This window comes from Galeopterus variegatus, unplaced genomic scaffold, assembly GCF_000696425.1.
Source record: "Galeopterus variegatus unplaced genomic scaffold, G_variegatus-3.0.2 Scaffold2008, whole genome shotgun sequence".
Lineage (NCBI taxonomy): Eukaryota > Metazoa > Chordata > Mammalia > Dermoptera > Cynocephalidae > Galeopterus > Galeopterus variegatus.
The window spans coordinates 217,835-230,009 of NW_007728119.1; the positions used below are offsets into that span (position 1 = coordinate 217,835).

The 12,175-nt window shown below is 36.4% G+C and overlaps 1 protein-coding gene across 1 annotated transcript in view; it reads right to left on the reverse strand.

The window, feature by feature from the left end:
* Window positions 1-12,175, reverse strand: part of RFX3 (regulatory factor X, 3 (influences HLA class II expression)) — a 173,226-nt gene that overhangs the window by 104,447 nt on the left and 56,604 nt on the right. Inside the window, exon 4 of the mRNA XM_008580050.1 lies at window positions 137-395. Coding sequence (XP_008578272.1) covers window positions 137-395 — 259 coding nt within the window. The remainder of the gene's footprint in view (window positions 1-136; window positions 396-12,175) is intronic.

A 12,175-nucleotide genomic window follows, 5' to 3' on the forward strand; every position in this document is an offset into this window, starting at 1 on the left:
GCCTACTACCACAGTACTAAAACTGCTTAACACATTCTTCCCCCATCCTGTGTTGCTCTTTTCCCTTTATAGAGGAAAATATACAATAGAAGCTACCAAGAAGCTACACTAAGCAAATAAAAACTCAAATACTTACTGTCGCTGGGGAGGCCCGAGTTGTGTGTGTCACTGAGTGACCAGAATTCTCCATTGAGTTGCCGATCAGATAGGTTCCTCCAGAGCTGCTGATGAGTTGTCCTCCTGTGACGCCCATCTGAATCCCACCAGTGCCCACCATACTGTGGGATGAGACCACGGTAGTCACCTGTGCGGAACTGCCTTGCGTATCGAAGTAATTCCCTCCAGTGTTTTGGCTGTACATCTGCGTTTCTGTGTAAGGATAAGTAGTTGTTCGGCTTTAGAGGAAGAAAAAAAAAGAGGAAATTTATTAAGCTTGTTTACATCATCTTATTAAATCTTTTCTAATGTGAATATATTTAAAATACTATTGGCTAGCTTAGCCTTCAAAATATGGCAACTTTTGTATTTTTTTTTCCTTTTTGTCTTTTTTTCATGACCGGCAATGGATCGCAACCCTCAGTGTCGCGCCCGTACCGGACCGGGACCAGCAACGGGATTGCAACCCTCTGCGCTGCCCCCGCACCTCGCTCAGCCAGTGAGCAGCCGGTCTGTATATGGGATCCGAACCCTCAGCAGGAGCGCCACTGCGCTTCCCAAGCGGCGCACTGTAGCAGTGCGCCACCGGGCCGGCCCCCAACTTTTGTATTTTGTATGAAACTTCATTCCCAGAAATAGTTGAATTTACTTTCCAAATTAAAGGTACATTCCTTCGATAAGTACCTCAACTCACTTCTGTTAATTCAGAGCTTTTGCCCTTTACTGGTGCCTACTTCCAGCATATAAATAGGCTCAGGTCTCTTCCCTCCAAGACATCTTGCTGAGTGACTTTTTCAATTGCGTATAAAGCTTACTGCAAATCCCAGGTTTAGAAAAGCTGGCATCTGGAATGACTAGGGGGCTGGCAAGTCAACTACTCACACTACTTCACATTCCTGGGTAATGTGCAATAAACCTCCATGACTAAGGTAGCCTGCATGGATCTCTTTCTTATCTCCATAAGGATCGTGAGCAAACAGTTTACTCACCTTGGGCCCTAAATCCCTAGATACTATCTATTATCTCTTTCTCTTCCTTCACACTCAAGTTTCTCCTTTATGAGATGATTATGCCACCTCTTCAAGTCCTCACTTTCCACTTCCCAACAACTGCAGTCAAGCTTCTGCCCTTAGCCTCTCATTAAAACTGCTTTTAATAAGGTCACCTGCAACCAAATCTAAATACCAAGCTAAAAGGCTTCTGTCAGTCCTTATCTTTTTTGACCTATCTGTAGTACAACATTGTTGACCACTCCATGTTGCCCTTTCCCTCCTTTTTCTGTTCTGATTAAGCTTATTTCATTGACTTATTTTTCATTTTCAATAGACTGTAACTTACATTTTAAGATAATATTTTTCACTTTTTATTTTGAAATACTTATAATCTCACAAATTACTAAAGCATATGGAGAGATATAACATATTTTTATTCAAAAATTCAAACACCAAACTGAAATTCCCAATTCTTTTGCTACTCCTGTCAACTCCATATCCAAAAGCGAGCCACTCCTGACAGTTTGGTATGTTTTCAGACATTTCCTATGTATATAGTAAGGCTCTCTGTCTTAACATCTCTTCCCCCTTAGTTTCTATGGCATTTCTTTTCCACTTTTTATTTTTTGATCACAACCTCTCAAGAACCTCTTGGAGTCTCCATTTTTCTGGCACTATAAATATTGGTATTTTTTGAGGTTTCCATTTTCAGTTCTTATTTTTTCTTGTTATTTTTATTTGGACCACATATCTTTACCGCATACTATATGACCATACACATGTTCATAGTAAAAAAAAAAAAAAAAAAATCTTACATAGGTTGATTGCTCTCTTTACTTTCTAGTTATACTTTTAAAATTTGAAATCTAGGTTTCTAACAGCCAACTGGTCATCTCTATTAGAAAATGCCATGATATATGAGAAGTGCCATATGGAAAACTTAACAAGTGACTAGATTCCTTCTCTTTCGTGCTCTTTCTTCTATACTCCGTCCTTCAATAGAAGGCAGCAAACACCATTCTCAGCTCTGGAAATTATTTCTGACTCTTCCCTTACTCAGAATGACATGAGTCACTAAGTCCTGTTGATTTTATCTTCTAAATAATTCTCCCATTCTTGTTTCCATTCTTGTACTCACTTCCTTAACTCATAATGTTCTCTATTATAAATGCCTTCTACTTAGTTCCCCTTCGTCTTCTCAGACTCTTTTCCAATCCATTTCCAACTTTGCTGCAGGGGCATTTTATAAAATACAAATATGAAAATAAAACTTTGCTTAAAAATCTTTCCATGACTCTCTCTTGCCTTCAGAATTCTCTTTTGCCTTTAGAAAAAGTTCAAAACCCGGGGCCGGCCCGGTGGCGCACTAGATAAGTGCGCCACTTGGGAAGTGCGGCGGCGCTCCCGCCCGAGGGTTCGGATCCCACATACAGACCAGTTCCTGCTCACTGGCTGAGCGAGGCGCGGGAGCAACACCGAGGGTTGCGGTCCCGTTGCTGGTCCCCGGTCCAGTGCGGGGGCAACACTGAGGGTTGCGATCCGTTGCCGGACACGGAAAAAGACAAAAAAAAAAATGTTTTCTAACTCTTTTTATGAGGCTAATATAAACAAAGTATTAGCAAATTGAGCCCAACAATATATAAAAATTAAAGGTAATGGTTTATGACCAATCTCTGTTTATCTCCGGAATATATAATAGAAATTAATTAATGTAATTTATCACAATAATAGATTAAAGAAAGAAAATCACTTGATCATATCAACAGATGAGGAAAAGGCATTTATAAAATTTAGCATCCATTCATAAAAAAACTCTAAGTTCAAAACCCTTGTTCAGCTTCAAAGAACTGTCAGGAGCTGGTATCTACATCATCACCAGACTTGGTACTACCCATGTTTTCAAATGCCTTCTTCACACACACCATACTGACAATTTTGCTGGTTCCTCCAAAGTGCCATTTTCTCTTGCTTCTGCTTCTACGTATGATTTCCTCTGCCTGGAAAGCCTTTACATGTTTCTTTAACTCCTTTCCTTTGTCATGATTACCCTTAAAATCTCAGCTCAAACCCCTTATCACAGAATTATTTTCTGCAACCTTTGCCCTCGATGGTGACTCCACACAGAGTTATGTTTTATTCTTTGTTCTTTCCTAAAACCTTTTGCATTACTGAAATATAGGTCTCAATACACTTATTACTAATTTCCTCATGTCTTCATACTCCCATGAAATTGTTTTATTCGCGTCTGTATTCTAAAGACTTGACAAAGCTGCTAGTACACAGTGGGCACACTAATTAGTCAACAAATAAAAATATAATTCTATTTGAAAGTACTGGACATAATAGCCATTTTCATAAATTTCTGTAACAAAACTCCTTTTTAGTTTTGTTAAAACATGAGAAATTATGCTAAACTATTCCAAGACTTTTCTGTATAATTTAAAACATATACTACCAACCCATTAAAATTACACTTGTACCATAATTTATAATATAAATTTTAATAAAATAATAATAATGTTCTGAAATATTACACACTGGGTAAAGTTACTCGTTTCCAGAAAGGGCCACAGTACATGGAGGTATAAATTTTACTTTGGGGTGGTGATAGAAACAACCCACAGAGACATTTTTTTACAGACAGAAAAACCCCATTTAAAGTACATATCAAATTATTCTTAGTACTGCTGTATTTCTCAACTGGAAGTTTCATTTATTTATTTCTTTGCTTACAAATTTATGTAATAAAATAAAATGGCCATGTTGATATCAAATTTAGATAAACAGAAAAATTAGGTAATTTTAATTTATGTCCATTGAATATGACAGTAGCCTCATTTAACTGTATTTAACATAACACAGTCTGATGCTGTCATTTAAGAATAGTCAAATAAGTTATACAAACAGATATAGGACAATAAATACTTTGAGAGATGCAGGACATGGTGCCAGCTTTCCTTTTACAGCCCAAGAATGATGATTAAGTACATGCCCAGCAGTAAGTAAATTTTGCAAATAAAACATATAATAATAGCTAATGATAGCTAATATTTACTGACCATTTACTATGCAACAGGTATTATTCTATATGCTTTATAGAATAAAAAGCAGGTGTTAACTCATTTAATCTTCATCACAACTCTATGAGGTAGGTACTGTTATAATTCTTAATTCACACACAAGGTGAATAACTGAAGTTTGGATGGGTTAAGTCCAAAGCACACAGATGGTGAATCATGGATTTGGAATCTGAATATAGCCCATGCTCTCAACCATTATATTATATAAACAGAACTTTTTAAGTATGTAAATGATAGATGTCAACAACTACTATAGAATAGCTCTACCAGGTGGTATAGGGATTACATGAACTTCCTGTTGCTATTTGGGATTTCCTTACACCTTAGCTCACTGTTTACCAACACCACACTGTTATCCATTTTTATTCAGAACTAGATCTGCAGATGATGTACTTGCAATGGTAAAGGAGAGATGGAAAAGGCAGGACTATTTCAGAGGATACTTACCACCACACACTTGAACTTTAGAAGTTCTATGATTGTGGAAATTGCTACCCATCATAAGAGAAACATTGCAAGGGATTGAAACCACCCCATCTTCTGAGCATGCCCCCTTTTCAATTAGTTCTCACTGAACAAAAGTAATGCGAACAAATGCATCACAGATGTATAAAATCCATATATAGTGCTCAAGTCAGTATGAAAATATGGCAGCAAAAAGCAAGCTGCTTTAATTTTCATACTTCCTTTTAGCTGGGGATGACTCATGAGCTGGAAAATGAACAAAGCAACGGAGAAAGGGAGAAAGCCACTAAAGAGTATGCCTAACCCATAAACTTTCCCCATTACTCAATCATGCCCCATGGGACCGTGGAGAAGTTTTGGCTACTGCATAAATATACACAGGGTAAAGACTGGAAATGTCTAGGGAGTAAAAAAGACACAATTATATTAGAAAATAAAGTGTCATGAATTGTCACTGATTTTGGCTTTGACAAAAATACATTTGCAGTGGGAAATGGAGGACACTTTTAAATATTGGGTTGAGTAATACAGGCAGATCAAAATATCCTTACCCATGTTCTTTCAAGGTAAGAAGGCAAGCATTAACCCATTTGACGGAGTCCCTGGGGCCAGAGCCAGAGTCACGCACAAGTAACTCCTAAAGATCTTTTCCATGTCTAAATACTCTAAGCTCCTGAATAAATACCAGAGAATTTATTTTTAAAAAGAAGCACCAATAGCAAAAAAAAAAAAAAAAAAAAAAAAACCTTTCTTAGGGGCTAGAAATAATGACTCTCTAATTATGATACCTCAGATCAGCTTGTCTGTCATATTGTATACTGAATACATACATCCTTCATTTGAGTTATTGCATGCACACTATTTTCCCAAGAAATTTCTAAAACATATGTTTGAGAAAATTACTCAATTTTTGGCATATCAGATGAAATCAGCTATTTCTGGACTGTACATTCCTGTAATAGCTAAATTCCCAAACAATTCCATCCACATTTAAAAGATGCTACTGTGTTCATTTTGGTGTTCTGTATTGATTGCTATAGACCCAACCATAAAAATAATGTGTCATATTATTTCTATAGCAGAAGGGAAATCCTTCCATTGTTCTGCACATATAAATGTAAACACATACATATTTAAACATATGACCCTGAATATTCCCTGCTTACTTATTCACCAGGATGACTATGGCAGTCTACCTTAGCTATAACAGATTTTTCTCTTTTCTTTAGCTTCAGATATCTTATCCACAAGTGCAAATATATAACATGTCTAAATTATGTGTTTTGTATCTGACCAAGGTTTGAATATCCTCTCAACAATAAGCTTGTCTCTACAAAATCAAGCAATGGCATGAAAGTTGTAGATTAAGGAAATAAAATAGCTTGTAAATCATATCATAAATTGTATTATGAGGATAGAAGACAGTAGTGGTGATCATTATAGTATCTTACATTGGTACAATGTCTTATTGTTACTGTGTATACATTATTTTAACAAACAATAACTAAGCATCTATTCTGGCACCTAGAATAAAAGGAACAAAACAGACAGGACCTCTACTGTCATAAGGGCTATCCCTTATCCACATGTCATGAGGGGTAAGTGGTCAAAAATAAGAAAAAAAATTAGATAGCTAAAATTTTCTTAGGTGCTATGATATACAAAAATAGAATATTAAAGCAGAATAAATGAGGTGGCATGTAAGATAGGGTCAAGGAATGTTATCCCTGAAGGAGAGATATTTAGGTTAAAACTACAAGTTGAAAAGGAATCAGCCCTATAGAAAACTGGAAGAAGAATATATCATAAAAAGAGTACCAAAACTCTCACAACATAGCACACAACACAGGAAAAAGTCCCTACACAGGAAAAAGCCACATACAGAAAAGAACTTGGCAGTTAAGAAGAAATTAGAAGTTTAGAGTATTCTGGCTATAAAAAATGAGAAGGCTATGACACTGAAATGAGGTTAAAGAAGTAAATAAAAACTAAACATGCAGGCAGTATAAACAAATATTTTTTTAAACTGTGAGTTATGATCCAGTACAGGGTCACGAAATCAATTTTAATAGCTCAAAAAAGCATTAAAAAAAGAAACAGACTAAACTAGTTAAACATCAACTCATGTTACATCTAGTGGGATTAAGAACTATTTTAAGAAATTTTTGTTTCTAGCATATATGAGGATATTTCAAAAAGTTCATGAAAAAATTGAATTAAAATAATATGAATCTTTTCATGAACTTTTTAAAGACCCCTCATATATTACATAAATGTGTGTGTGTGTGTGTGTGTGTGTGTGAATGTATTTATCTGAATATAAAATGTACATCTAACTTTCTGACTGTGGATGGTAGTTTAAAAGGCTTGAAAACCATTGTTACAGATTATGGCTAAAAGTTTGGATTTTGTTCTAGTCTGAGATGGGGGTAAGGTGGCATACATATAGAAGGGGTAGGAGAAAGTTCTAGCCAGAGAAACAACCTGAACAAAAGCCTGAGGCCAGAGAGGTAATGGGACAGCATGAGAAAAGGGAGTGGCAAACAGGACCCAAGGCTGTGATGGGTCATGTAAGATGATTCTGGAACTATTCATTACACATAATGATAGAAGTGATCTTATTGAAGGTGTCTCAGGGTAGTGAAAGCAATATATGTCTGATTGGATTAGACTGAGGAAATAAGTAACTAAAGGCAGCCAGAATAAACAACTTTTAAAATATTTTTGAAAAGTTTGAGAGCACAAGAGGGGCATCTAGGAACTAGAAAGAATTGTTTTTAAGAAATGGGGATATATTATCACACTTGACGTACATTAAGTGAGTCATACAGATTAGGAATTGTTACTCAGCTTTTACCAATGTGAAAAGCAAGACTTGGAAAGGTAAGATCACTCACTTGCTCTGAAGATGACAATGATAGTAAAATGATGAAGGAAAACTGGAACTCAGGTCTAGATGTCTCCAAATACAGTGCTCTTTCTATTGCCTTATGCTGCCTCTGTTTGTGTTTTACGAAGGGGAAAATGTGCATGCTACCAAATAAATTGGCCTTAAAGGAAAATGGCAAATTAAAATTTTCTTAGAAAATTCATTATGTGATTCAGGAAAGGAGGCATTTATTTTGGAATAGGGTAGAAACTGGCCCTACAGTTTTTCTTTCATTTTTATTTCTAAGGACTTGGAGGAGAAAGTATTCTTTGTTTTTTTTTTTTTTTTGAGAAATTTAGTAAAAATTTTATTTCTTGCTGTAGAATTTCCTTGTTTCTTCAGAAAATTTCCCATAACCCTATGCTCTTTGCTAGAAAACATGTCTACCAATTGGACAGAAAAATTCTTCCAGTCAGGATTCATATAAACAGTAAAAAGATGGATATTCTTTTTTTCTCATTATTAAATTACTTTTTAACTTACTTTCAGTGTCCAGTGGTGACATAAACGCCTTTCCAATTAAATTTAAATATTAACCACAAAATATCGAAAAGATAAAAGTGAAACATGATCCAGTTGAAGAGGGATACAGAGGACAGAGTAGAATCTGTTTCTCCTCTTCCTACTCTCTATAGCCACCTGGAGACCTTCCATCCATCCCAGAACCCTATGACTCCACAGAGCACAGTCAGACAACCCATAGTTAATTGATTGATTCCACCAGTTCAGTGAGTCAAAAGATAATTACTGAGTATGTTTCAGGTACCCTGTTGTGTAACAGACATATACAGTATTGAATAAAACTGACATAGTCTCTACTCATACAGGATTTAAAATTCATTAATCCAGGGTAACTGCTAATACCCTAAATATTTATTCAGTATTTTTAAGCTTTGTGATTTATGGCCAGAAAGACCTACTGGGGTATTTCTGAAAGTTGGTGGAAAAATAGAATTAAAAGATAATATGAATCTTTCCATGAACTTTTTGAAGACCCCTTGTATATTCTATAACTTCCTTAGAATTCTAGTCCATTTTTATCATGCTGAAAAGTCACTTGTGGGAATTTCTGTTCATCACACATTTGAACTTCCTATGTTTGTGCAATTAATTCCTTAACTTGTGAATATTGGTGGGAGGCAAATCCTCTTTCCAACTACAACAGCCTAGAGGGCCAGATATTGGCTTTCCCAATCTCCCTAGCACACCGGCCAGAAGAAATCAGCTTAGGGATCAGATAAGCAGATGCAATCACCCTAATTCAAGAGCTAGTGGCATAAAGCAATGTAAACAGTGGCATGTTGTGGGAGCCACACCCAGTTTCCAGTGACAGTAGGGCCAGTAGCCAAAATCAGTATATGGGGTAGCAATGGCAAACAGTGTTTGGGATAGCTGCAGTGGTGTGGAATCCTTAGTGGACTACATCTATGGTGTGGTTTTGTCTATGGTCGGACTGCTGCCTAAAACCGCTTGTGTCTGCCTTCTTCCAGCCTAATTCTCCAAACTTATTGGAAATTCTGTGTCACAAATATCTTTCAATAAGTTATTTGTTTTTCTTAAATACGATGGAGTTGGTTTCATTTGCTTGAAATCAAGAACCTCTGCCTCATATAGTTTCCCATTATGAAGCTTTTACATGGGTGAAAAAGCTTTGGTGAAAACCCCACATAGAAATAGCTACATTATTTGGAATCTTCAGCAAATTGCATTCATGTGGTATATAATCTCTGACTGGCCAGCATGCAGTACTTATTTGAGTTTCAAAACACATCTTTTCTTCAATGCTCCAAGTCAGACTGAAGGCAGAAGATGCACCAGGAAGCTGACATGTCCATTTTGTGAAAGAGAACAAAAGAAAAATACTAAGTACTTCAGAAAGGAATTCAAATGACCTGACGTTTAACTTATTATTATTACCTAAGAATAAAAAATAGATTAAATAAGAAGTAATAAATACTACTGAATATCACTAACAAAACGTGCCTTCATTTAAATTCAGAAGACATACTTATTTCTGCTAACCTCAACTGCTACAACAATAAGTAAAAATAAGAGCATTTAATTAAACTGTTGCCATGTCTACTAGGGAGGAAATGCAAGAATGAATGTTAATTATCAGTAATACTTCTTGCAATAGTTGAGTTTTCCCCCTTCTATGTAGTATTTTCTTTGCTCGATAATGTAGAGTATTGGAATCACAACTTTAAATTTATACACTCCAATTATCATTACATAAGGATATCTGCACATTTATACTTTACTTTGTATTTAAATTTTTAATTTTTATATGGTAGAGTGTGGTTCTCATACTTTAGTGTGCATCAGACTCACCTGGAGGGCTTATTAAACCACAGAGAGCTGGATTCCAACCCCAAAGTTCCTCATTCAGTAGAACTGGGCTGGGCACAAAAAGTTTGCATTTCTAACTAATTCTCGGGTGTTGTCAATGCTGCTAGTCTGGGGAACACACTTTGAGAACCACTATAGAAAAGAATACCAAAAATATAAAGCCCAACATTCATAAGAGTGAAGGGGAAAAGGTGCTGTTTCATAACTATTAGTTCTTTTAGTGTAATTGAGTTTTTTAAGAATGCCAAAGTCTACTGTTATAAGTTTTATATTCTGTGGCAGCTGCCCATGACAACACTATCAAAATTTTCATTGCTATAATGACTTTTGAAGCATACCAAAAAGATACACATAATAAGTACATATATGGGTCACTTGCCATGACAACAGAGGTCAGGGAAGTCAACACAGACTTAAATCAATTTTGACAGAAATGGCATTGTAAAAGATTTGATCCAGAGTCACTGATATAAATTTGTAAACAAGAAAAACAGAGCTATTATATAAATGTGCATAAGTCCAAAAAAGTTTTAAACCAGAAAAGAAAAGAATCACAAAGCTGTGTGAATAACACATCAGCAGCATCTCAATTCAGTTTTACTCATTTATCGCTGTGACTTAAAACTACCAAGTAGCCTGCTCCTGCCCCACCTGTCACTAAATACTACTTTTTATTCAATTTATCCAACAAATATAGATTGCGCCTATTGTGTGCCACTGTTCTAGGTATTAAAGAGATAATGGGGAGCAAACAAGGTCCCTGTCCCCATGAAACTTACGTTCTAGTGGGGGAAAAACAAATGATAGATAAGTTAAAAATAGTCAAGAGAATGACAGATAGTCATAAGCGTTGTGGAAGGAATGTGGTCTCTGTTAGGGAATACTAGGGAAAGATGTACACAAATATGATAATATGATTCTGGAACTTAGGCCACAGAAAATTTATTTGGCCAATGTTAAGACTGCGGAGGGACCAATAGGTACGATGAAAATGGAAGAAGATAGAGTCAGAGAAGCCAAAAAGAGATAGTGATTCAAGGATAGAGTGGTCAATAGGTTGACTGCTACAGATTAAGTGAATTTAATCTAGAAGAATGGCTGTTAGATTTAGCAACTGAGGGTCATCAATGACCTTGATAAGAGCAATTTCACTGTAATGTGGAAAAGAAAGCCGGCTTGGAAGAGGCTGAGGAATATGTGATCAATCCTGGGAGTTTTTAATATGAAGAGGAATAAAGAAATAAAGCACTTGTTAGAGATGGATATTGTCAAGTGGTACTTTTTAAAGTAGATGAAAGCAGCTAAAGCATGTATGTATGTTGTCGAGGTCATAAATTAGTGGTATGCCCACACTCAAAAGTCAAAACTGAAGGCAATATGGGAACTTGGAGCTCTCCCTGAGAGGCAAGCCTATTTAGTCTGAGTGTTTCTGAGGGCCACACTAATATTTGTTGGCGCTATACTCTCTAGAACCTTCTGGTCATTACAAAGCTCAACCTTTTAGCAACAGCCTTAGATTTTACACAGCTGGGGGACTTTCATCTCTTTCTGAGGCACAATATTGTAATTCCCAACCTTTTAACATTCACACCCCCAACAAAGATTTCTCACTCTTGCTTCCAAAAATCTGTTCCAACAGAGATTTTTATCAAGCTTTACTTATAATTAGTCTTATAAGAGTTTTATAAGAATATACCTTTTTAGACAATACAAATCACTGCCCCCTCATTATTCCCTCCCCTTCCCAAACCTGACCTTGTTATTCAATAATGCTTTTAACTATTAATACTCATTTTACAGATTAGGAAATCCAGGTGCAAATATGTTATTTTTGCCTGAGTTTATACAACTAATCAGGGAGAAATACTTGAATATGCACTTCTGAAGTAAATTTAAGAAAACTAATAATATAACTTTGTTCTAGATCTATAGAGGCATATAAGAAATCTTTCAGGGCCGGCCCGGTGACGCACTGCTACAGTGCGCCGCTTGGGAGCGCGGCGGTGCTCCCGCCGAGGGTTCGGATCCCACATACAGACCAGTTCCCGCTCACTGGCTGAGCGAGGTGCGGACGCAACGCCGAGGGTTGCGATCCCGTTGCCGGTCCTGGTCTGGTACGGGCGTGACACTGAGGGTTGCGATCCGTTGCCGGACACGAAAAAAGACAAAAAAAAAAAAAAAAAAAAAAAAAAAAAAAATTTTTC